Genomic DNA, 25,853 nt, shown 5'->3' with positions numbered 1-25,853 from the left:
AAATGATTTAATGCTAAAATAAGATAATATGTTCAAAATGCCAAAGTAAGGATTATTGTTATCAGTAGAAATCGCACATGTATTTTCAGATTCCTAATTCATTGTTTTTCCTAAGTTATAGAACCATAACATTCTAGTTCTTCAGAAGGGAAAAAATGGCTCCATAATGCCTATATTTCTATAAACCAGCTAGAAAAAGAACAGAGTTTTGTCCTGAGAAAAGAGTCATCAAATGAAACACTGAAGGCTTCCTGGACCTCTACATGACTACAATTTTACTTTTAGGGCAAATCCCCACTTAGAGTTTAGTATCACACACAACTAAAGGTTCATTAATCTTACCACCACCAAGCACTGGCCAACAGTTGCATACACATTTGTGGCACTGATGCCACAAGTTATCTACTCAGTCTAGCCTTGTAAGAAATCTGCACTCCGGGGCTGGAGAGATGGCTCAGCGGTTAAGAGCACTGACTGTTCTTCCAGAGGTCCTGAGTTCAATTCCCAGCAACCACATGGTGGCTCACAACCATCTGTAATGGGATCCGATGCCCTCTTCTGGTGTGTCTGAAGTACAGCTAGAGTGTACTAATATACCTAAAATAAATAAATAATTCTTAAAAGAAATCTGCACTCCTTTAACCATCTAATGGCTGGAGGTTAGAAGCCAGCAGTTTCACGTGTCATTTCAAACTTCACTCCGCAGAGGAGACATCTGAAATACTGTCTGTAATTTTAGTTTTAAATTGGTTAGTGAGTCTGATCGAGTCCTGGAGTAGGGTGCAGACTTCTCAAGGCTCCATGAATCCTTCATGTAATTACAATGTTTGGGAATCACCAGTCCAAAGGCACTGGGAACAAGGGAACCCAAAGGGCTTCTCGTTTCTCCTGGAATCTCATCCTGTCCCCGTCGTCTCCTGTCTCTCACAGTTCTGTTAACTGTGCTCAAATGACAGAGTTGTATGCAAGAGGCATCCTGAAAAATCAAACAAAATGATCGGTTTGCTTTAAAATGCAACTCGTCAAGGCAGGAGCGATAGCTGGGTGGTTAAAAGTGCTCGCTGCCGGGTTGGGGATTTAGCTCAGTGGTAGAGCGCTTGCCTAGGAAGCGCAAGGCCCTGGGTTCGGTCCCCAGCTCTGAAAAAAAGAACCAAAAAAAAAAAAAAAAAAAGTGCTCGCTGCCCTTGCAGAGGACCAGAATTCAAATCTAAGCACACATTTCATTGGACCCATGATAGAACCATGGATAGAACTCAGTTTCGGGGGATCTGAGGACACTTTCTGACCCTGTTGACACCTACATTCATATGCACTTATCCACTCACATAAATACAAATTATAAAAAGAAATCTTTAAAAAGCAACTTGCCGGGCTGGAGAGATGGCTCAGCGGTTAAGAGCACTGACTGCTGCTCTTCCAGAGGTCATGAGTTCAAATCCCAGCAGCCACATGGTGGCTCACAACCATCTGTAACAAGATCTGATGCCCTCTTCTGGTGTGTCTGAAGACAGTGACAGTGTACTCATCATATATAAAATGAATAAATAAAATCTTTTTTAAAAAAAAGCAATTTGCCTTTTGATGATCTCATGGGAGGGGGAGATAGGCAGAGGAGGGATGTACTCACTCTGTAGTCCTGGCTAGCCTAGATTGCCATATATAGCCCAGAATGATTTCCAATTCACTATCCTCCTGCCTCAGCTTCCTAAGTACTATGTTGGCAAATGTGAGCTACTACTTCTCCTGGCCTTAATGGGAGTTAGTTTTGACACAAAATTCGCTTTATGCTCATGTTTTGGTTCTATTTCATTTTATTTTAGTCGTTTGAGACAAGGTCTTCCAATCATATACCCTTGGCTATCTTGGAACTCATGGAGATCTGCCTGCCTCTGCCTTCCAAGTGCTGGGATTAAAGGTGTGCCCTAGGGGCTGGGGATTTAGCTCAGTGGTAGAGCGCTTATCTAGGAAGCGCAAGGCCCTGGGTTCGGTCCCCAGCTCCGGAAAAAAAAGAACCAAAAAAAAAAAAAGGTGTGCCCTACCATGCTGCCACCACACTCCCCTTTTTTTTAAAGGTTTATTTCTATTATTTTTAATTATGTGTAAAGGGCTGGGGGGGACAGTGTTCAGGTGAGTGCAGGTGTTTGATCCCATGGAGCTGAAGTTACAAACGGTTGTGAGCTACCTGATACGGGTGCTGAGAACCAAACTTGGGCCCCGTGGAAGAGCAGCAAGCACTCTTAACTACTGACCCCCACTTCAGTCCTCTATTTAAGTTTTATCGTGGTGGGAGGGACAGAACCTAGGACCTTACAGAACCGGGGCGAGGGCAAGTGCTGCACAACTGAGACTCTTGACTTAGGGTTGTTTTTATTTTGTTCCACTTGTTGGTTTATAGCTTTACGTAGCTCAGGCTGGCCTCAAACTTGCTATGTCACCAAGGATTATATAAAACTCGTGATCCTCCTACCTCTACCTCTCAAATCCGAGAATTGCAGATGTGGACCACTGTGTCTGGTTTTATGTAGTGTTGGGATTAAACCTTGAGTCTCCTTCATAGTAGGCAAGCACTCTACCAACCAACCTACTATATGCCCAGCACCTTGGCATTTTAACAATCACATTTAAGAAGATGGACAGACTGGAGAGATGGCTAGCGGTTAAGAGCACTGACTGCTCTTCCAGAGGTTCTGAGTTCAATTCCCAGCAACCACATAGTGGCTCCCAAGTTTCCCTCTCCTATCTAATTTCTTATTCTATCATGCAGGCATACATGCAAATAGAGCACACATATACATAAAATACACAAATAAATAAGTCTTTTAAAAAAGATTAGAGGGGCCGGAGAGATGGGTCAGTGGTTAAGAGCCCCGACTGCTCTTCCAGAGGTCATGAGTTCAATTCCCAGCAACCACATGGTGGCTCACAACCATCTGTAAAGAGATCTGATGCCCTCTTCTGGTGTATCTGAAGACAGCTACAGTGTACTTATATATAATAAATGAATAAATCTTTAAAAAAAAAAAAAAAAAGAAGGGGTTGGGGATTTAGCTCAGTGGTAGAGCACTTGCCTAGGAAGCGCAAGGCCCTGGGTTTTGTCCCCAGCTCCGAAAAAAAAGAACCAAAAAAAAAAAAAAAAAAAGATTAGAAAATGGCCATCTTACCAAAAACATTCTACAGATACAATGCAATTCCCCCCAAAAATTCCAACACAATTCTTTACAGACCTTAAGAGAGCAATCCTTAACTTCATATGGAAAAGCGAAAAACCCAGGATAACTAAAACAATTCTGAGTAATAAAAGATTGTCTGGAGGAATTACCATTCCAGATCTCGAGCTGTACTACAGAGCAAGAAGAGTGAGATAGGGGCTGGGGATTTAGCTCAGTGGTAGAGCGCTTACCTAGGAAGCGCAAGGCCCTGGGTTTGGTCCCCAGCTCCGAAAAAAAAAAGAACCAAAAAAAAAAAAAAAAAAAAAAGAAGAGTGAGATAAATAAATAAATAAATACCACATAGAATTGGTATAGAAGCAGACAGTCTGATCAATGGAATAAAATCAAAGACCCAGAAATAATCCCACACACCTATGGACACTTGATTTTTTGACAAAGAAGCTAAAACCATACAATGGAAAAAAGAAAACATCTTCAACAAATGGTGCAAATAGATCCATATTTATCACCTTGCACAAAACTCAAGTCCAAGTGGATCAAAGAACGGCAACATAACACCAGATACACTGACCCCAACAGAAGAGAAAGTGTACGAATTGGTACAGGAGACAATTTTCTAAATAGAACACAAATGGCTTAGGCTCTAAGATTAGTAATTAATAAATGGTACCCCATGAAACTGAAAAGCTCCTGTAAGTTAAAGGACTCTGTCAATAGGACAAAATAGCAGCCTCCAGATTGGGAAAAGATCTTCACTAATCCTACATCCAATAAAGGGCTAACATCCAAAACATAAAGAACTCCAGAAGTTAGACTCCAATAAACTAAATAACCCAGGTGTGGCCCCTGTGAGTTCGAGGCCAGCCTAGCCAGAGGGCTATAATAGTTGAGACCCAGTCAAAAATTAATTAATTAACTAATTAATTAAAAAAAAAACAGGAGGAGAAGGAGGGCTAAAGAGATTCCAAAACTCTAGGAAACATAGAATGGTCTGGAAATCATGGTATGGGTTCTTGGTGTTCAGATCAGCCGAGAAAAGACAAGCCCAGCAGGCAGGAATGTCTGGTTACCAGGAAACAGCAGGGGATTTAGTCTGTGTCTCAGAAAAGAGGACTGTGGAAGAAATGACAAATGGTCACAGTGCTCCACAAAGAAGGAGCCAGACACACTTCATTAGTGTTATTTATGTATGTGTGCCTATGTGTAAGATGTATACGTGTATTGTGTACATGTGTGCGTACACACATATAAGAGTGCATTTGTCTGGCCCATGTACATATGATGCAAATATTGATATACATGTATATCAATGTTTGGGTGTACGATGTGTGTGTGAATGCATGTGCATATATGTGTGTATGTATGACATATGTGTGAGTGTGGGTACCACAGCATGCATGTGAAGGTGAGAGAACAACTTTTGGAAGTCATTCTGTTCCACCATGGGTCCCAGGGACTGATCTGGGGGTCATTAGACTTACATAGCAGGTATGTTTTACCCCATGAGCTATGTTTCTGGCCCCTTCATATACATTTTAGCAAAGCCAGAACCAAGCTCTATACACAAATGAGGGAACTGACTTATGCTCACATGGTCTGGTTTTGGGGAATTAACGATTTTAACAATACTATAAGTCAGTTCTAGAACTCTTTAGACCAATAGACAATAAGGAAAGCAAACCTAGAAATGCTGATAAATATTAGAAAATATCGTAACGAATCTCAAATCTACCAGCTTCTCCATCTAGGATCACCCAAGCCTCAGGTTTGCAGGAGGGACCAAACAGTGCCAGTGGTGGAAAGAAGACTCTTTTTCCTATTGTGTATTATTTCCAGTGCCCTTGAGTACCCATTCGGGGTCTTGGAAACTAAGTCCTTAGTTACATTTTCCAAGAATTAGATCACAGATTGAAGGAGAAAGATCGCTACACTTGTGTTTTCTTCTCACAGGTCTCTTCCTTTTTTCCATTTCTATCTCTCCTTTCATTCTCTTTCTCTCCTGTCCTTTCTTCTCTTCTCTCTCCTTCTTTCCCCTTCCCCTCCCCTCTCCACTTCACCACACACAGAAATCCCTTTTGAAAGGGGCTTTTTTTCCAACTCAGTGAAGTAAAGTCTTTGCCCCTTTGTGGGGAAGGCTCATTAACATTCCCTCAGCGGCATCTCTTCAAGGATTCTACTTTTGTAACTCCGTAGGGAGGTCAAGAGGCCACAATGGAGAGGTAAAAAAGAAGAAAAAAAAGTGCGGTAAAGAGGAGGAGGTGGAAGAATGGAGAGGAGGGGAAAGAGACCTTCCTTTCATAATAAGGCCGGCAAGAAGAGGGAAAATAGGAAAAGATGAAGATGGCCGAGACTCAGAAAAAAAGGACAAATATGGGTCCCCAAGTATGCCCCCTTAGACGTACACAGATGTCCGAGCAAAGCAGAATACTGCGTGCCTGCTCTTCTTTCTCTTCCTCACAAAGAAAATAAACGATGCAAACAACGGGAAGAGGGTAACCGGACACAGTCCAATGCGTTGAAAAGCCGGAATCTTTCCTGCCCCTCCTACGATGGTCTCGTGATGATTGACCGGCCATTAAAATATGCGTTAAAACGGGAGGGGTGGGAGTTCCAAACTAGAGGGTGAGACAGCTGCTCAGGACCCTGACACGAAACGTCTGGTAAAATAGTAGAGATTTGGGGAACTCCACAGTCAGTAGTGAGCGATGGCTTGCCAAACCTCTCCACAAGTGGCACCTCCCCATCCACTCTAGCACCGTCTCTATCACCAGTTGCCTTCTCTCTCTTTTAGTATTTGTCGCACTAGCCAGCCCTTGAGACAACAGAGCTTTGCACCATCAAGCATAAAAGGAGGAAATAATGCTTTCCTAATCGGCGTTTCAAATATTGCCCTGCCTGAGCCAGAAGAGAAAGGTATACGCGCTTAAACAAGGGAATTCGGATATTACGACCAGAAGATAGGGCGTGACTGGGATGTTCTAGACCCAGTATTACTCACTCGGGGAGGACGCCAAAATTAGGAGTTAAAGAATAATCTAGCAGATGACTGGAGACGTATGGGCGTTGCTGGATTATTTTTTTAAAAAATTAGGATGGGGCGGTTTATACCTATAAATGTACTCTAATGGCTGAGGCAGGGGGACTGCTGTGAGTTCCAGGCCAGCTTAGATTACGGTAGTGAATTCCAAGTTAGCTTGGGCTACAGAGTAAAAGCCCTATCTCAAAACAACAACCACCTGTTACTGTTTTTCTGACTAAGCATCTAGAAATGTAGCCGGTGCTAGCCTTAAATGTAGGATTCTCCTATCTTAGCTTCTTAGGTGTTAGGAATGCAGGTAAGCAACAGTGTGCCCAGCTGGATGAATTCCTCTTTTTGTTTCTCCCCCTTGGTGCTGGGGATTAAACTAAAGCCATTCGCAAAGTGCTAGGCGAGGGTGCTGCTGATAAACTGCAGCGCGGCCCACCGGCCAAATTATTAAAGATCTAACTTGACGCCCATAAGAAGTCCTTTATGCAGATTCCTTGAAGACGTTAAAGAGGACTCACGGATCCAGCACTGCCTCCTCCTTCATTCAGCCTTCATTCTGAAGTGCAGAAGGAAATCAGCTGCTGTCCTGTCTTCTCACAGACTTCCCTTCCACTGAGAGGCCTGGATGGAGCCAGGAGAGACAGCACCCACAGTGCTCGCTATTTTAAATAAAATCTCTGGGCTGTATCGCTTTATCGCTTTTTCTTTTCATACTAGCTGTCTCGTGACACTCTGCTTTCCTGCCACGATAAAACATGTGCTGGTTTTGTGTGTGTGTGTGTGTGTGTGTGTGTGTGTGTGTGTGTGTGGTCTTGAGCAGGCTACCCAACCTTCATGCATCTTGTGATTCATTTGTAACCAGAATATCCTGTACACAGCAGTATTATACACCCTGTTGTATGTAGCGCCACACAGCTGTAATTCTAGCACTTGGGAGACACAGGAAGGCAGGTCTATGTGAGTTTGAGGCCAACCTGTCTACACAGTGAGTTCTAGGCCAGCCAGAGGTACAAAATGTGTGTGTGTGTGTGTGTGTGTGTGTGTGTGTGTGTGTGCTCGTGTGCGTGTGTGTGTGTGTCTGTGTCTGTGTCTGTGTCTGTGTCTGTGTCTGTGTCTGTGTCTGTGTCTGTGTCTGTGTCTGTGTTGTGGGAGTGGTGGCTGCTATGGGTTGGCACCATGGCTCAGCCCTTGCTGGTCAAGTCTGAGTTGGATCCCAAAATCCGGATCCAGGTGTAAGGAGAAAACCAACTCCACAAAATTGTCCTTTGACTTCCACATTCATTCATGTCTGATCAGGAATGCTCACACACACACACACACACACACACACACACACACACACACACATGAATCATGCACAGAAACAATACTACTTTTTCATTAAAAACTTTTAAAAAGCTGCTGAGTCAATGGTTTCAAGAGTTTTAATACATCGTAGAAGTGGAGACCTGTATAAATTATTAAAGCTATACCCACATGGTTATTATGACGTCTGTTTTTAACTCTGTCTACCAATCTTTTCATATTCCCATTTCACCTGGCAATAGCTGACTTCTTGGCCTGAAAATCAATTACATTTGAGAACGTTTGTGTTAGAGTCTCTAATCCAGAAGCCGAGCATCGTCAAACACAGAGGCACAAGGATCAGAAAATCAAAAAGCCCGGCAAGGAGGATATTGTGAGAAGAGTTAGAAAAACAAGCCAGGGGCAGTCCCAGGGTGAGACCGGCAGAGTCCTGACAGTGAGGAGAGGGTTAAATCCCTTCCTCCGCAGTACAAAAGAAAAGAGTGTGCGGAAAGATTAGGGTTTTTGCTTTTACAATAGGAGCTGCAGGAGCGTTGGGAAGAAGCTGAAGGGGGAAAAGGGGACGTCTCTCCTTTAAAGACTTGGGAGATTGAGAGAGAAAGGGAGTCGGGAAAGAGTCACCACACTAGTCAGTCCGTCTCTGGGACGGGAGAATTCCTCTGCTTCTCAGTGGTTTGCACTGGGGGACCGACACCCGTTGGCCTCAGACCAGACAGGGTGATCGGACCAGGTCACCCCATTAAAACTCAGTGCGCGGTGCGGTGCCCTCGCTCTCCTACCGATCTCTACTCGGGAATGTCTCGGCGAAAGCAGCGGAGACCCCAGCAGTTAATCTCGGACTGTGAAGGTCCCAGCGCATCTGAGAACGGTGGGTGCTGGGGGACAGGAGGTAGCGGGGTGTGTGTGTGTGTGTGTGTGTGTGTGTGTGTGTGTGTGTGTGTGTGTGAGTCAAAGCCTGCTTGGTTCAGGCCAGGGCAATGGAGGGCACCTCGGCCATGAGCCAAAACCGAGCAGGACTTGGTTCACTGGGGATGTGAAGGGCTCTATACTTAAGGCTGAGGAGAGGACTCGTGAGAAGGAGATAACCCCCCTTGGCTGTCGTCGGGATTCATTCTGTTTGTGTTTTCCTTGCTTTTCTCTGGATGAAATGTAGTTTTCAAACTAGCTCTGTCTCTCTACCAAGAGTTTTCTCTCCAAGTCCTTCTTTGCTCACGGGTCTTTGTGCCGTTGCTAAGTAACGTCCTCAGACCTGAAGACCCGTCTCTTAGGGATGGGATTTCCCCCTCTTCTTTCTGGAGAGTTGGGTTGCAAGAGAATGAATTGGATAAACGTGAAGGTTCCCCTGAGGGGGGAAGAGAATAAAGTTTCTCATTGTTGCGCTGTGCTGAGAGCAGAACTCCCAGAGGAAGAAAGCTAATGTCGGTCAGAATGCAGGCTAGCTTGGGGGTGTGCTCCTCCTTATCCCGAAGGGAAACTGAAAGACAGCCCTGTAAAGGGACTCACTCAGGTTTGTGTTTTAAGGGAGGCAAAAATGGTACTTAACGCGCGAGTTAACATACCTGTTCATATATGCTATCACTGTATAAGGAACTTGCTACTTATTTATTTTTAGTTTTTGAGACAGATAGGATCCCCTCAGGAAGCCCAAACTAGCCCTGTAGTCAGTGTACAGCCCTGGCTGGCCTGGAACTTTTGGCAATTCTCTTGTCTCCGGCATCTGAACAAAAGTGCACCATCCTGCTAAGTTGCTGTATGTTTCTTTTAATCAATAAATTGCCCCTGGGAAAAGAGAACAGGCTATGTAACTGTAGCAAGCTGGCCTTAAACGTGTGATCCTCCGGTCTCTACCTTCTGTAGGCACGCACCAGCACAGCTGGATGCAAAAGTCTGTGCAGTTTCAGACTACTCCAGCACGGGAAAGGCCATGATGGGAGGAGGAGGAGGAGATTAGGAGCTGATTGTTTGATGCCTCAGAGACAACCGAAGACACAGTCAGCAGAAAAAAAACATATATATTTATATCTGAATGCTAAGGCTGGTGATGCTCACTGACTAAGGCTGTGCTAGGAATAGGTTCCTATCTCTAGATGATTCTGAGACTCAAGACAGTTTTGGACTAAGTAGTCTGGCTACATGTGCGCTCACAAGTCCAACTCTGGGCCAGTCTTTTGCTTAGCAAACACATGGTATGCCTAAAAAAAAGACACACTCAGATTATGCATAAGAGCTCTGAAGCCATTTTCAGGATTGGCTTTTGGACAAACCCTGATTCCCCCTCTTTGCTCGCTTATACAAGCTTGGTTTTGCCTCTCTCTGCCTCAGTTTCTTCATCTGTTAAACAGAGACGGATTAGTGCAAGAGTTGCCTTATAAATTTGTGTAAGCCCCTTGGGGAAATAACCAGCGTAAATGGCATTTCTTAGAGACAAACCTACCATAAGTACTTAGTGGGAAGGAATATTGCAGTTATCACATGTGAGGGCAGTGACCGCTCAGGGGCTTCTCGGCCACTTCAGGACGCCTCTATAAGACACGAGGGGCTCTGGGGGTACTGTGTTTGTGGCAGCTAGAACTGATTATGGTTTGAACTTGTGCAGAAATGACTTTAGGTGGAGTCAGTGCAGCATACGCAATGAAACCTTAACAAACAAGTTAAGTCTGGGGTAGGAACCATCTTCCCCAAGCCGTTGCTTGGCTGAGATCCCACTGTGCCCATATTTAGAGGTTCTATGGTGATGGCATCCTTCCCCCCTGAGACACATTAAGCCTCCTTAATGCTGCTATAGGCCGGATGTTTCCTCCTCGAGCTCTATAGGAGATTTCCCCTAGAGTTGCCTCCAGTCCTGCTCCCCTGCTGGTTCAATTGTGGAACTATGCTGAACGCCACCCCCAACCCCCAAGAGACTTGTTCTCCTCTCCTTCCTCCCATCTGCTCACCCATTCCCCACCCTGGGGCTGAGGGAAAGTTTTCTGCAAGAGTCAGAGGGTATCCAATAACTGTCTTTTAGGGTAGAGTTCGACTTGCAGGGCTCCGGGGACCTGGAAGCATAGTGACGCTGCTGTCACTCCATTGCTACAGAAGCCGTAAAGGCTCACACCCTATGAAGCAAGAAATCGAGGCAGACTTTGTGTTTGTAGGAAAGGCAAAAGGTAACGTAGGGAGCAGGGAAGCATTAGGAACTTCTGTCGATCTGCCTTAAGCAGGAGCAGGCTGACTTAAGCAGTCCGTGGCAGTGTTTCTCAACCTTGCTAACACTGCGACCCTTTAACACAGCCCCTCACGTGGTGGCCCCAACCGCAACATTTTTTTTGTTGCGGTTTTTTTTTTTTTTTTTTTTTTTTGGTTCTTTTTTTTTTTCCGGAGCTGGGGACCGAACCCAGGGCCTTGCGCTTCCTAGGCAAGCGCTCTGCCACTGAGCCAAATCCCCAACCCCTGTTGCGGTTTCTTAACTGCAGTTTTTCTACTGTTATGAATCATAATGCTCACCGTCATCCTAAATAATACATCGCAAATCCTTCTTGGTTTTGGGTGTTTTTGAGATGGGGCTTCTCTGTGTAGCTTTGGCTGTCCTAGAACTTGATCTGTAGACCTGGCTGGCCTTGGTTGTTGTTGTTGGAGTTTGTTTTTTAAAGATTTGCTCTAAGGCATAAGAGCACTAGTTGTTTTACCAGAGGACCCAATTTAGACACAAAGCACCAACGTGGTGCCAGCATGGCAGCTCACAACCATCTGTTGTAGGATCTGATGCCCTCTTCTGGTGTGTCTGAAGACAGCTACAGTGTACTTACATATAATAAATAAATAAATCTTAAAAAAAACAAAAAAACTTTTATTTATTTTATTTATATGAGTACACTGTCACTGTCTTCAGACACAGCAGAAGAGGGCATCAGATTCCATTACAGATGGTTGTGAGCCACCAAGTGGTTGCTGGGAATTGAACTCAGGACCTCTGGAAGAGCAGTTAGTGCTCTTAACCCTTGAGTCACATCTCCAGCCCAATAAATAAATTAAAAAAAAAATCTTTCTTAAGAACTCCTAAAGTCCTGGGCATGGTGGTACTCGACTTTAATCCCAGTGACAGGTTGAGCTCTGTGATTGCAAGACTATCCAAGAAAAGGGGGAGGGAGGAAGGGAGAGAGAGAGAGAGAGAACAGAAAGAACTCCCAAGGGTTTTCATATCAGAGCTCCTTAGAGACTTTCTTATCGTCTCCTTTCATGACCTGAATGGAGGCTTGTTGGCTCTCTTCTGCAATTTCACATAGCTATCTAAAATTCTCTCCTCTCTTATAAGCATGTAACATATAAATTCTCGTGCTCCCCTTTGGATGGGTGTCTCTAAAAGGACTGGCTATCTTGGAGAGCTAGAGATTGCCATGCATTCATGGATCCTGTGTTGCCATCCTTTACAGAGAATTCACTAATAACTATGTCATCATTATGTGTCTAACCTTTCCTTCTACCCCAGAGTCAGACTGGAAGGATTCGGGATGTAACACCACCGGGAAAGAGCAAGCATGAGGCCATTTCATTTCATCCACACATAAATCAATGCTTACCCTAAATCAGAACTGCCGTCCTTTGCTTACCTGTAAAATTAAAGTGCATTGCTATTGTGTCTTTAAGAAACAGCCCCGAAAGGCCTATTTCTCCACTTTCTTCTTGCACAGCTCCCTGATTAGAGCACCAAAACCTAACAAAATACTTACTGAATGTAAGTGATTGAGCAAGAGACAGTCTATTTACTTAAAAACTCTGGAGGAAGAAAAAGAGTCTCTCCCCTACAGAGTCTGGATGTCAGAATTAGAGAGCATAAGGGACATAACTGGAGGAAATGCTAACTGGTACATCTGGGAAATGATCAGAAGCCCAGATATTTAGTGAGGAGAAACCAGGACAACAGCCACGCAGACCTGGAGGGAGAGTAGGGAGTTGGCAGGCAGCAAGAATAGCAAAGGCAAGGAAGGAAAAAAAAATAGGGCACCTTACACATGAGAGGGCTCATCTCTCAGGCTTCCAAACCCCTGAGACTTCAGTTTTAGGCACCTGCTGAGATGGGCGTCAGGAAGAATATTTTAAGTGCACAGAAAGTAATTTAGAAGCCTGTGCTGTGACAAAAGCGGGGTGATCATGAGTTCAAGGCCAGTCAGAGCAACTCTAGACTTTGTCAGGAAAGAATGGGAGACAGGAGAGAGGCTGACTGATTGACTCTGGCTTGGTTAGAACCTGAGATAAGGAAACAGAAAACCCACTTTTTTTTCTTTTTTCTTTTTTGTTTGTTTGTTCTTGAGACAGAGTTCCTCTGTTTGATTTGCTGTCCAGGTACCCTATAGACCAGGCTAGCCTCAAACTCAAAGAAATCTGCCTGCCTCTGCTTCCCGAGTGCTGGAATTAAAGGCTTGCACCACAGTGCCCTCATTCTCCTTGGGAGAAAAGCTGGATTTTCAAACTACCCTAGGGCTCAAGGATATATGACCTTTTAATGTTGGACAAACTTTTTCCTAAGGTTTCAAGGAAGGGACCCATTCCCCTCCATTTTGTTTTGTGTTTTGGTGGCTTGGTTTTGTTTTGGTGATGGCATCATGTAGCTTGGACGGGCTATTTGTGAATCCTAGTCCTCATGCCTCAACCTCCCATGCCCATGCTACCCTATATTCCCATCTGGATCTCTGGTATGGCTGCAAGGTCACAGTACTCACCGGAGACACACCCGGATGCTGCGCTTGGCTGCTCTCCCATTTCATTCATTTTATTCCAACTCCCCCATCATCACCTCCCCTGCACTGACTTATTTGTTGTTTATTCTGAGACTGGGTTTTTTCGCTAAGTAGTCCTGGCTAACCTTGAACTCACAAGAGATCTGCCTGCCTCTGCCACCCAAATGCTGAGATTAAAGGCGGTGCCGCCACATCTGGCTGCCCCCCTTCATTTCACTATTACTGTTATTATGTTAGATATTTTTATTTTATTTTATGTGTATGGGTGTTTTGCCTGCATACCTGTCAGTGTTCTACATATGTGCTCGGTGCTTGTAGAGGCCAGAAGACAGTGTCAGAGAGTGTCAGATCCTGTAGAACGGGAGTTAAAGTCAGTTGTGAGCTCCCATGAGTGCTGGGAACCAACCCTCTGCAAGAACAGCAAGTGCATGCATTTAATCCCAGAACTTGGAGACAGAAGCAGGCAGATGTCTGAATTAGAGGCCAGCATGGTCCACAGAGCCAGTTTCAGAATAGCCAAGGCTAAGGCTGCTCAGAAACCTTGTCTCAAGAAGAAGGAGAGAGAGGAGAGAGAGAGAGAGAGAGAGAGAGAGAGAGAGAGAGAGAGAGAGAGAGAGAGAATAAGACGTGGTGGCACACAATCTTTGCACTCAGGAGGAGAAGGTAAGTGGATCTTCTTGAGTTCCAGGTAGCCTGGTCTACAGAGTGAGTTTCAAGCCAGCCAGGCTACAGAGCGAGACTCTGTTTCAAGATGAAAGGAAGGAAGAGAGAAAGAGAGACAGAGACAGAGACAGGGAGACAGAGATTCTCCTCAAATTGAAAAGAGGAGGAAAAAAAACCCCAAACGGAGACTTTAATTGACTATCTGTGCTCAGTGAAGGGTCAGATCTCTAAAATACCTTCGAGCTTCAAAACAGTGTCTGAATTCCACACAAATGTCTTGATCACTTGGTACCTGGTCTCTATGTCATCTTGCCTCCCGGCCACCATGTGGAACAGGCCATGGGTACCTCCGTAGGTTTCAGTATAAGTTTGGTTTGACAAAGAATGACGTGTATGAGCTTAGTAGAGAAGACTGAGAAAAGAGAAGGTGGGACAGCCTCTAAAAAGTGATCCTGGCAACATTTACAATTCTATATTTTCGGAGGCTGCCAATGAGTAATGATTTAGTTCAGGTAACATTTGTGAGGAATAGGGGAAGGTTTGAAGAAGATAGTCCTTGGAGCTCTATTATCGGAGTACTTTCTCTTGTCATGTGTTGTGGGCTGGGATTATGTGTGTGCTGGACACTGAACCAAGCCTGTGGGCTGACAATACTCTGTCACTGAACGTCAGCAGCAGACCTTGGTTTCAACGTATAATTTGCATGTGTAATGTATAAATGTATATCAGGGTCTTACGCTATGTAGCTCAGAAATTAAATAGTGATACAGCCAGATGTACAGCCAAATGTGTGTGTGTGTGTGTGTGTGTGTGTGTGTGTGTGTGTGTGTACATGGATGTGTTTACTTAGGATTAAACTCAGAGCTTCGATTAGCAATAGGTAAAGGCTCTACCACATTCCCAGCCTTCAATGGACAATGGAATAAGTGAGTTTCATAAAAAAAAAAAACTAATGTGTGCTGGGCAGTAGTGTCAGACACATTAATCTCAGAGCAGGTCAGTCTGTGAGTTTGAGGCCAGTCTGACCTACATTGCAAGTTCCAGACTAGGCAGAGCTACATAGCAGGACTCTGTTTCAAACTAATAATGATGGTGATGGTGGTGATTGTGGTGATGGTGATGATGGTGGTGGTGGTGATGGTAGTGATGGTGATGGTGGTGATGGTGGTGGTGGTGATGATGGTGGTGATGGTGGTGATGGTGGTGATGGCGGTGATGGTGGTGATGGTGTGGTGATGAAAATGCTTGGATCCTGCCCTTAGGGCCTTTGAATTTATTTTAGCCCTGAGGTGGTTTGGTTTTTTTTGTTTTTGTTTTTTTTTTCTATTTGTTTGTTTGGTTTGGGATTTTTGTGTGTGTTTTCCTGTTGCTGTTTTCTTTCTGTCTGTCTGTCTTTACTTATTGATTGATTGGTTAATTCTACTGCTTGTGATTGAACTTAGAGACTCCTAGTAAGTCATAGCCCCAGCCCAAGACATCAGAATGCCCTATAGCTCTACAGGCTGAGAGCCACCCTTTAGATAATCCACTCTGCTGCCCCGGCCCTATGTGGTTTTGACTGTGTTCTTCCTAACTTTTCTCTCCCAAGCCTGAAGCAGTTAATTGGGGTACCAGGCCTTTTGTTTATTTTCCAGATAGTGTCTTACATAGTAGCCACTAACTTATGGTGAAATCAAGCTGCCTCCAAACTCCAGAGTGCTGGGATTACAGGTGTGCGCTTATGCTGGGGATTGAACCCTGGATTCTGTGTTTGTGCCAAGCATCCTATCTACCAACTGAACTAGACCCCCAGATCGTGGGCACTAGCCCAAGAAGAGAAGCTACTTGCTTTTTTTGTTTGCTTGTTTTGCATTTCAGATCTTTGTGAATTTGAACAAGCATATGCACGTCTACACCGGTCACAGACTCCTCGTCTGTGGTCTAGGACCGTTCACTTCACATTTTCTAGGTGTACCATTATCTGCTTAGCATGCTCCTGGGTTCTGTGACTTTAGCCCTGTCTGCACCAGAGTCTTGCTCCCTTTTTCAGACTAGGCAGCAAGTGAAAAGGGGTGCTGAGCCGTGGATGGTTCCTCTTACTGGTGGCTGTTGATACATCACCTTTCACCAGGGACTAAATTTACCTTAAAGGGTGTAGATCATATGACACATCAGAAAGCACATTTTATTACAAAGCAAGAAAGGGGACACTGTTTCCCAGGAGAAGAAGAAAAGAAAAGGATTTCTTTTCTTGTCCAAGGACTTGACAGAACAGCCACTGGATATCAAATGTTCAGTGCTAATTAACAAATGCTCTGTAGAAAGTCTCCATCTGATTCCTTCTCTCTGACTTGAGGGCAAAGAACAATGGCAGGGAGGAGCCACACAGGCCCCTTTCTCTAGCTTTAGGATGGGCATGGGAAGCAGGACAGGAACCAAAGTGGTGACTGCCGCCCCACTGAAGCCCCACTGAATTACTCTGCCGACTTGGAAAAGTCACTTAACCTCTGTGAGCTTGAGTTTCCTTATCGGTAAAACTAAAGCACACAGCACTTAGCTGTGTCTTGGACAAACTGAAACCCTGAACTCCATCTCCATTTCAGGTCTCAGAAAAACAGAGCTAGCTCATTGATCTCAGTGCTCTGATTCATGAGGCTCATAGGCTAAAATCTTTCCTTGTCTGTTTAAAAAAAAAAAAAAAAGGTTAATTTTATGTAAACGAGTGCTCCATCTATATGTATACCTGCATGCCAGAAGAGGGCGTCAGATCCCAGGGATAGATGTCTGTGAGCCATTATGTGGTTGCTGGGAGTCAAACTCAGGACCTCTGAATGCCTTTAACCACTGAGCTATCTCTCCAGCTCTGAGATTATCCGGTTTTAAATGTAAGATTGTGTTTTCCTTCCTTCCTTCCTTCTTTCTTTTTTTCTTTCTTCCTTTCTTCCTTTCTTTCTTCCTTCTTTCTTCCTTCTTTCCTTCCTTTCTTCCTTTCTTTCTTCTTTCTTCCTTCTTTCCTTCCTTCCTTCCTTTCTTTTTCTTCTGATCTATCTATCTATCTATCTATCTATCTATCTAGTAGACCAGGCTGGTCTCAAACTCAGAGACTCACTCATCTGCCTCTGCTTGTAGTGCTGGGATTAGAAGAATGCATCACAACTGCCTGGCTGTTTTCAACTTAGAAATGCAGTAGCTGTTTACGCTTTTGTTTGTTTGTTTGTTGACAGGGTCTTACTATATAACCCCAACTGGTCTGGAGCTCCCTATGTAGACCAGGCTGGCTTTGAACCAACTGCCTTCTGAGTGCTGGGGTCAAAGGTGTGTGCCACCACTCTCAAGTATCTATGATTAGATTGGGGCACATGCTTCCCCTCCCTCCAAAGACGCTTTAACCTAGACATATGCTGGTGCTACTACTGAGAAATTAACAAGATTGGAGGATGAAGGGTGAGGACGTTGCTCGGTGGGAGAGCTCTTCTCTAGTATTTGTGGGATCCTAGATTCAATCCTCACAATGGTGCTGGGATGCAGTGGACATGGTGGATCAGGTTTATAATAATCTGAATCCACGAGTAGTAGAAGCAGGAGGAGCCAAGCCAGCCTTAGTTATGTAGTACGTTTGAGGCCAGCCTGGGCTACAGGAGACCCTATGCAACAAAGCCAACCAACGGGTTAAAAGATATTATTTTAATGTATGTGTATTTTAGGTTCTTATTTAAAATATAAGTTCCTGGGAAGCTGGAGAGATGGCTCAGCGGTTAAGAGCACCCGACTGCTCTTCCAGAGGTCCTGAGTTCAATTCCCAGCAACCACATGGTGTCTCACAACCATCTGTAAAGAGATCTGGTGCCCTCTTCTGGTGTGTCTGAAGACAGCTACAGTGTACTTATATATATAATAAATGAATAAATCTTTAAAAAAAAAAAAAGAGCACTGACTGCTCTTCCAGAGGTTCCAAGTTCAATTCCTTAGCACCCATACAGTGTCTCGCAACCATCTGTAATAGGATCCAGTGCCCTCTTCTGGTGTGTTTGAAGACAGCTAGCTACAGGGAATGGAGAGATGGCTCAGCGGTTAAGAGCACTGACTGCTCTTCCAGACGTCCTGAGTTCAATTCCTAGCAACCACATGGTGGCTCACAACTATCTTTAATGGGATCCGATGTGTCTGAAGACAGCTATGATATGGATAAAATAAATAAATCTAAAAAATATAAATTCCCTAATCCATAATATTTAAGACTCTTCAAATTTTAAAAATTTCCTCATTTATGTTCTCTTTCGGTGGGGAAAAGCCTTAATATGTTAATACTACATTTCTAGCATTTTCTAGTCTGGGCATACAGCTCAGTGCTGGGGCACTTGGTACAAAGTTCCATCGCCAGCGCCACAGAAACAAATGGTTTCCAAGTTTTCTGCTTTCAAAATATTTTTCAGATAAAGATGGTGTATGTAAAACATTGTCTATAAAAAGGGGAATGGTGGCATATTCCGTGAAACTGGCTCCATTTTATCAGCCCGGCAAAAGTAGAACTGGGAAGACCGTGACTGCAGAGTTTGAGGAAGGTTGGGAGTTTCCCACTAGACTCAGCTACAAAGAACATGTCTCAAAAACAAGATTAACGAGGAAGCCATAGCTGTAGCCCTAGCATTTGGGAAGCTGAGGCAGGAGGGTTGCTGATTTCAAAGTCAGCCTGGGCTACACAGAACATTTCAAGAGAAGAAAGAAAAAGAAAGGAACCAAAACACAAATTCAAGACTCAAGTTGCTTTTTAAAAAAAAGATTTATTTATTTATTTATTTATTTATTTATTTATTTATTTATTTATTACATGTAAGTACAATGTAGCTATCTTCATACACACGAGACGAGGGCATCAAATCTCATTACAGATAGTTGTGAGCCGCCATGTGGTTGCTGGGAATTGAACTCAGGACCTCTGGAAGGGCAGTCAGTACTCTTTTTTTTTTTAAATTAATTTATTTATTTTATGTATATGTGTACACTGTCGTTGTCTTCAGACACACCGGAAGAAGGCATCGAATCTCATTACAGATGGTTGTGAGCCACCATGTGGTTGCTGGGAATTGAACTCAGGATCTCTGGAAGAGCAATCGGTGCTCTTAACCACTGAGCAATCCCTCCAGCCCGGCAGTCAGTACTCTTAACCACAGAGCCATCTCTCCAACCCCTGAGATCGCTTTTTTACATGTAAAAATATGGGATTTTAGGAAATGGGGGGCCCATTAAATCTCATTTCAGGGAAGAAGAATGCAGAGTACCTGGTCTGAGGCACCTTAACCCTACTTACTCCCTCTAGATAAAAGGCAGGGCCCGGTGGAGGTGAGCAGGTGCCAGTCACGTTTAGGAATTGAAATCTGCTTGGGGCTGTTAGGAGCTTCGGACCCTGTACGGCAGACTGTGAAAGCCCATTCCGCATCTTTCCCATTGTTTCAGAAGGAGCTCCCCTCCCCCAAGGTTGGAGCTGGGTGGACCTCCCTAGGCCTTTGTAAGCTAATATCTTATTTAATTGTCCGCATTAGGGAAGCGGGTGGGGGGAGAGGGTACCGAACAGGAGGGGGCTTTTTTAAAGTACGAACTCTGCATTTGGTTTAGGGCCGGTGGCCTGCGGACTAGCTTGTGATGAGCTGTAATTCTGGGGGAAGGGCTTAGTGTTCCTCAAGAAGGGGCCCTCAGATGACTGCCTCGGGAATTCTATCTTGCAACCCACCCCCCCACACACACCCGAAACTTCTTTTGTGAAGAGAGCTGAGGGTAGGGTGCGAGTAGGGGTGAAGACAAAACTTGAGATCAGTGTGCAGTGTGCGAGCTCGTAAAGGGGTGGGTGTTTGAGGCCGCTCCTCCCTTTCTTGTCCTCCGACCTCTGAGGCGGGCAGACCACCCTTTGGAATCCACGTTTTCCTAACTCAGCAGATCCTTTATCCAAAGAAAAATTACTGAAGCCTATCGCCTTAATCTATTGAGCGGGCAATGTTTCCCACTGTGGGCTTGGGGCTGACCCGGTGGAAGCAGCTAGGATAAAGACATCTGGGGTGGGGAGCCGGGAGAGGATAGGGCACAGTGGGCCCCCAAGGTGCCTCACTGACACCTGACCCAGAGCCGGGGTAAAGCTTCCAAGACTTGCACCCCACCCCCACTCCCCTTCACGCACTCTCCGCTCTCCTTCAGCTTTGGTCTCCCTCCCTGGCAGCTTCTCCCCACAAACTCTCCTCCCCCATCTCCCCACTACCAGCTTTCGCGCTCCAGCTCCTCCCCTCCTCCGCGCCTTCTCGCTCCCCTCCCCCCCTCCGCCGCCGCTGCTCCCTGCCCCCGCCACCGCCGATCTCCTCCGCAGTCTGGGCCGCTGGGTGCAGAGACTGCCGCAGCGCCGGCGGCCTCCCCAGACCGGATACCCATTGTGTCCTAACCCATCCCGCCTTCCACTTCCCACGGCCATGGCGCAGGAAACCGGGAACGGCTCTCGACTCGGGGGTCCCTGCGCGGAGCCTGCGGAGCGCGGAGGTGCGGTAGGGCCAGGCTTGGGCAGAGATGGGGGCCGAGGGGACACTCGCGTGTAAGGACTTTAAGTGGGTGGATAAAAATATGTGATTCTACACATAGGCCCCAGTTTCACATCCATTCCCACCCTTCTTGGGTCAGAGGAGGGGGAGGGGTGACGGAGGAGGCTCGGAAAGTGCTCGTCCTAACCCCCCAACCCCCCTTTTACTGGGTGTCTAGGAACCACGGGAGAGTCTAGTCTAGTGCTAGCTTCCAGCAGGGTCTGACTATAAGCTTATCTTCCAACCCTAATCGGAGGTTTCTAGGCTGCCCGTTCCTTAAAGCCTCCGTTATCCAACACAACCGCATTACCCACACTTTCTCCTTGTCTTCTCCCCAGGTGATGCTAGTGAGGAGGACCACCCCCAAGTCTGTGCCAAATGCTGCGCACAATTCTCTGACCCGACCGAATTCCTCGCTCACCAGAACGCATGTTGCACTGACCCACCGGTAATGGTGATAATCGGGGGCCAGGAGAACCCCAGCAACTCTTCAGTCTCCTCTGTGCCTCGGCCAGAGGGCCACAGTAGGCCCCAGGTCATGGACACAGAGCACAGCAATCTTCCAGATTCTGGGTCCTCTGGGCCCCCGGATCCCGCCTGGGGGTCAGAGCGGAGGGGAGAGGAATCTTCTGGGCAGTTCCTGGTCGCTGGCACAGGTACAGCAGCCGGGGGAGGTGGGGGCCTGATCTTGGCCAGTCCCAAGCTGGGAGCAACCCCATTACCTCCAGAATCTACCCCTGCACCCCCTCCTCCACCACCTCCACCTCCACCTCCAGGTGTAGGCAGTGGCCACCTGAACATTCCTCTCATCTTGGAAGAGCTGCGGGTGCTGCAGCAGCGCCAGATTCATCAGATGCAGATGACTGAGCAAATCTGCCGCCAGGTGCTGCTACTTGGCTCCTTAGGACAGACAGTGGGCGCCCCTGCCAGTCCCTCAGAGCTACCTGGGACAGGCACTGCCTCTTCCACCAAGCCCCTACTGCCTCTCTTCAGTCCCATCAAGCCTGCCCAAACTGGCAAGACACTGGCATCTTCCTCCTCGTCGTCCTCCTCCTCAGGGGCAGAACCACCTAAGCAGGCTTTCTTCCACCTTTACCATCCACTGGGATCCCAGCATCCCTTCTCTGTAGGAGGGGTTGGGCGAAGCCACAAACCTACCCCTGCCCCCTCCCCTGCTCTGCCAGGCAGCACGGATCAGCTGATTGCCTCACCTCATCTGGCATTCCCGGGCACCACAGGACTCCTGGCAGCTCAGTGTCTTGGGGCAGCAAGGGGCCTTGAAGCTGCAGCCTCTCCAGGGCTCCTGAAGCCAAAGAACGGAAGCGGTGAGCTGGGCTATGGGGAAGTGATCAGTTCCTTGGAGAAGCCCGGTGGAAGGCACAAATGCCGCTTTTGTGCCAAAGTATTCGGCAGTGACAGCGCCCTGCAGATCCACCTTCGTTCCCACACTGGTGAGAGGCCCTATAAGTGCAATGTCTGCGGTAACCGTTTCACTACTCGGGGCAACCTCAAAGTACATTTCCACCGGCATCGTGAGAAGTACCCACATGTGCAAATGAATCCACATCCGGTACCAGAGCACCTAGACTACGTCATCACCAGCAGTGGGCTGCCTTATGGAATGTCGGTGCCACCAGAGAAAGCAGAGGAGGAGGCAGCCACACCGGGCGGAGGTGTTGAACGCAAACCTCTAGTGGCCTCCACCACAGCGCTCAGTGCCACAGAGAGCCTGACGCTGCTCTCCACTGGTACAAGCACAGCAGTGGCTCCTGGGCTCCCTACTTTCAACAAGTTTGTGCTCATGAAAGCAGTGGAGCCCAAGAGTAAAGTGGATGAGAATACTCCCCCGGGGAGTGAGGGCTCAGCCATCTCAGGAGTAGCGGACAGCGGCTCAGCCACCCGAATGCAGCTAAGTAAGCTGGTGACATCGCTACCGAGTTGGGCGCTGCTTACTAATCACTTGAAGTCAACTGGAAGTTTCCCCTTCCCTTATGTGCTAGAACCCTTGGGGGCTTCGCCTTCTGAGACCTCAAAGCTGCAGCAGCTGGTAGAAAAGATCGACCGCCAAGGAGCTGTGGCAGTGGCGTCTACTGCCTCGGGAGCTCCCACTACTTCTGCCCCCGCACCTTCATCCTCCGCTTCTGGACCTAACCAGTGTGTCATCTGTCTCCGGGTGCTGAGCTGCCCTCGGGCTCTACGCCTGCATTATGGCCAACATGGAGGTGAGCGGCCCTTCAAATGTAAAGTGTGTGGCAGAGCTTTCTCCACAAGGGGCAATTTGCGCGCACATTTCGTGGGTCACAAGACCAGTCCAGCTGCCCGGGCCCAGAACTCCTGCCCCATTTGCCAGAAGAAGTTCACTAATGCTGTCACTCTGCAACAACACGTTCGGATGCACCTGGGGGGCCAGATCCCCAACGGGGGTTCCACACTTCCTGAAGGTGGGGGAGTTGCCCAGGAAAACAGCTCTGAGCAGTCTACAGCCTCTGGACCAGGAAGTTTCCCCCAGCCGCAGGCCCAGCAGCCATCTGCAGAAGAGGAGATATCTGAGGAAGAAGAAGAGGATGAGGAAGAAGAGGAAGATGTGACAGATGAAGATTCCCTAGCAGGAAGAGGCTCAGAGAGTGGGGGAGAGAAGGCCATATCAGTACGAGGTGACTCAGAAGAGGTATCTGGGGCAGAGGAGGAAGCGGCAACATCGGGAGCAGCACCCACCAACGGGAAGGAGGTAGATAATAACGAGAAAGCCACTCAACAGGCTCTGCCGCCACCTCCACCACCACCCGACAACCTGGATCGTCCCCAGCCCATGGAGCAAGGACCCAGTGATGTTTCCGGAGGCATGGAGGAAGAGGCCAAACTGGAGGGAACCTCAAGCCCGATGGCGGCACTCCCGCAAGAAGGGGAGGGCACCAGCACCCCTTCGGTGGAAGAGCTGAACTTACCAGAAGCCATGAAAAAGGAGCCAGGAGAGAGCAGCAGCAGAAAGGCCTGTGAAGTTTGTGGCCAGAGCTTTCCCACCCAAACAGCTCTGGAGGAGCATCAGAAGACCCACCCCAAGGATGGGCCGCTCTTCACTTGTGTCTTCTGCAGGCAGGGCTTCCTCGACCGTGCCACCCTCAAGAAACACATGCTGTTGGCTCACCACCAGGTACCGCCCTTTGCACCCCACGGCCCTCAGAATATTGCTACTCTTTCATTGGTCCCTGGCTGTTCCTCCTCCATCCCTTCTCCAGGGCTCTCCCCATTCCCTCGAAAAGACGACCCCGCCATCCCGTGAGCCTGTGTTCTGTACCTGATCCTCTATGACCGCGAGATCAGAAACCAAGAGCTCCATAGAAGGACCTCCAAGATTTAGTCACCCTTCTCTTGTCTTTTCTCAAGTTCTGACATGATGTTTCTTCTAGTGGCTTCTCTCTAGTCCCTGAGCTTGACAATTGCATTTGAAAGGGAATGTCCCCTAAGAAATTTTTATCACCTTTTTGTTCTATATAACTTTTACATTCTCAAGGGGGAGCTCTCTCCTCTTCCCCCTTTCCCTCCGGCAGGTATCCTAGAACCCCCATCTTTGGCATGGCAGCCTTGTTCAAAGGGGCTGGCAACTGTCCATGGAAGGCCCAGCTCTATTCCTTAGTGATCTTGACCAAGACACCCTGCAAGACTTTCTTGGGCCAGGACCTTCTTGAAAAGCTTGTGAGGAGTGGTAGGTAGGTTTCTTTCTGCAACCACTACATAGTTTCCCACTGAGCCCTGGAGTTCTAGATCGACCTGCCTTGCCACTTGAGCCCTAGCACCATCATTGCTGTGAAAGCCCAGGAACTGTGCTTGATAAGGTGACTCCAAGGACCTGATCCGAGAGGCAGAGACTCCAAGGACCTGATCCGAGAGGCAGAGGAGAACGTAGCCTCCGTCCTACTTCAGCCGCCTGTAGCTGAGGCTGTGCCCAACAAGCACACCAGAGGAAAGAAGTAACTGTAACTTCTTCTTCCCCCTGCTCCAGAGGATACTGGCAATGAAGATACTCCAGTAGTTGGTGGCTCACCCTAATCGGTAGGGACTCGCAAAGGACTGGGATCCCTTTTTCAGTATGTTCCTCGACTCACCACATTAAGGCAAAGAGAGTGGCTGGTCAAGATGCCAAGACTCCCTCAGCTTCTCACTTATCAAGGCCTCTCAACCAACAAGCATATTCCTTACCAAGAGGCCTCTCGTGTGATATTTTAGGAAGCATAAAGTTCCTGACTCTAAAGAGCCTCGTTGGTAAGGCAGTTTATTTAAGTGATGGTGGAGGGTCGAGGATTGTTGCTAAAATAGGCATTGCTGAGAATCTACTTGATGAAGAACCGACTTGATGGAAGGGGACCTGGTGTTCAGCTCGTGTGAGTAGGAACGTTTTCTCTGAGCTAATGGTGACCTGGTATGCAGAGGAGCCAGGGGTCATGGGGGGCTTGCTGTCACTAGGATGTTTTTAGTTTTAGATGACTCCCAATTTTATTCCCTTGCCCCTTGTATTTCCCTGTTGTCTTCTCAAAACCCCTTTCCTCCCCAGTCTTGCCTGACCATGGGCCAGAGTCTATGTCTTCTTTTTTTTTTCCAGATGTTGAGAGACAGAACTTCAAGTGGTTCTTCCCTGTCTCTCTGTCTTGTAGTGAGATGTAGTATTTACCCTTAACATAGGATCCTGTGGAACAGGAGTTCTGAGAAGACCAGATTTTGCTGTTAGCTGATGTCAGTGATGATTCTCTAAAGTAATGGGCTCCAGAGCTCCCTAACGCAGTGAATTGTGTAAGAGAAGAGGGGGTCCGAGATACTAGAATCTTTTCGTTCATCATTAAAGGTGTTTTGGCCAAGCTTGTGTGTGTTTCTCCTTCTTTTATGACTAAATAGCCAGATGGGGTGTGATATTGGCATTCCCTAACATGGAGATTCTCTTCCCACCTTTTTCTCCTGCCAAAGCTGAACATATGGTGTAGAAATACTTAACTTCCTCAGCCTTGTCCCCAAACAACCTCCAGTAGATGTGATTTCACTGTGAGGAGGAAAGGCTTTTTAAAACAGATTCTATTTTTCAAAAGGTGCTTGCCCAGTGTACAGGCAATGTCTAGGTTTTCCTTTACCACCTTACTACCAAAACACAACTTTTTTATGTGGTTTTGTTTGCGTTTTGAGGGCTGCTCAGTTTTTCCCAGACCTCAAGCAACTCACAGACAGTAGTGAATCTATAGATCAAGATAATGATACTTTATGATCTTTGAGATCCAATATTGTAATCAGAGAGGGAAAAGGCTCTACCAATAAAGGAACATTTTGCTATTAAGCATGCAGACAAAGGGGCTGGAGAGATGGCTCAGCAGTTAAGAGTCCTGGCTCACTGGTTGCTCTTCCAGAGGACCCAGGTTCAATTCCCAGTACTCATGTAGTGACTCATAACTGT

General features: G+C 46.8%; 1 protein-coding gene across 2 annotated transcripts; it reads left to right on the top strand.

Moving 5' to 3' along the window:
• The first annotated feature begins 7,703 nt into the window (after positions 1-7,703).
• Positions 7,704-25,275, top strand: Sall2 (spalt-like transcription factor 2). 2 transcript variants are annotated; one of them, NM_001107262.1, is made up of 2 exons: positions 7,704-8,371; positions 20,758-25,275. In NM_001107262.1, the coding sequence occupies exons 1-2, from the start codon at positions 8,299-8,301 to the stop codon at positions 23,697-23,699; spliced, it is 3,015 nt and encodes a 1,004-aa protein (NP_001100732.1). In that variant the 5' UTR covers positions 7,704-8,298; the 3' UTR covers positions 23,700-25,275. The 2 variants fall into 2 exon arrangements, with proteins under 2 accessions (NP_001100732.1, XP_006251946.1); XM_006251884.5 differs by lacking the exon at positions 7,704-8,371 and adding an exon at positions 20,019-20,381 and having other exon boundaries at positions 20,758-25,269.
• Positions 25,276-25,853: the final 578 nt, after the last annotated feature.

Source organism: Rattus norvegicus, chromosome 15 (assembly GCF_036323735.1).
Source record: "Rattus norvegicus strain BN/NHsdMcwi chromosome 15, GRCr8, whole genome shotgun sequence".
In the NCBI taxonomy this organism is placed as follows: Eukaryota; Metazoa; Chordata; class Mammalia; order Rodentia; family Muridae; genus Rattus; species Rattus norvegicus.
This window is presented reverse-complemented; position numbering and strand designations above follow the sequence as displayed.

Excerpts from the sequence above, each read along its gene's own strand:
- Sall2 (NM_001107262.1), top strand. The coding sequence starts at position 8,299 with ATGTCTCGGCGAAAGCAGCGGAGACCCCAGCAGTTAATCTCGGACTGT. Across the intron at positions 8,372-20,757 it reads TCCCAGCGCATCTGAGAACG|GTGATGCTAGTGAGGAGGAC; the intron begins GTGGGTGCTGGG and ends TCTTCTCCCCAG.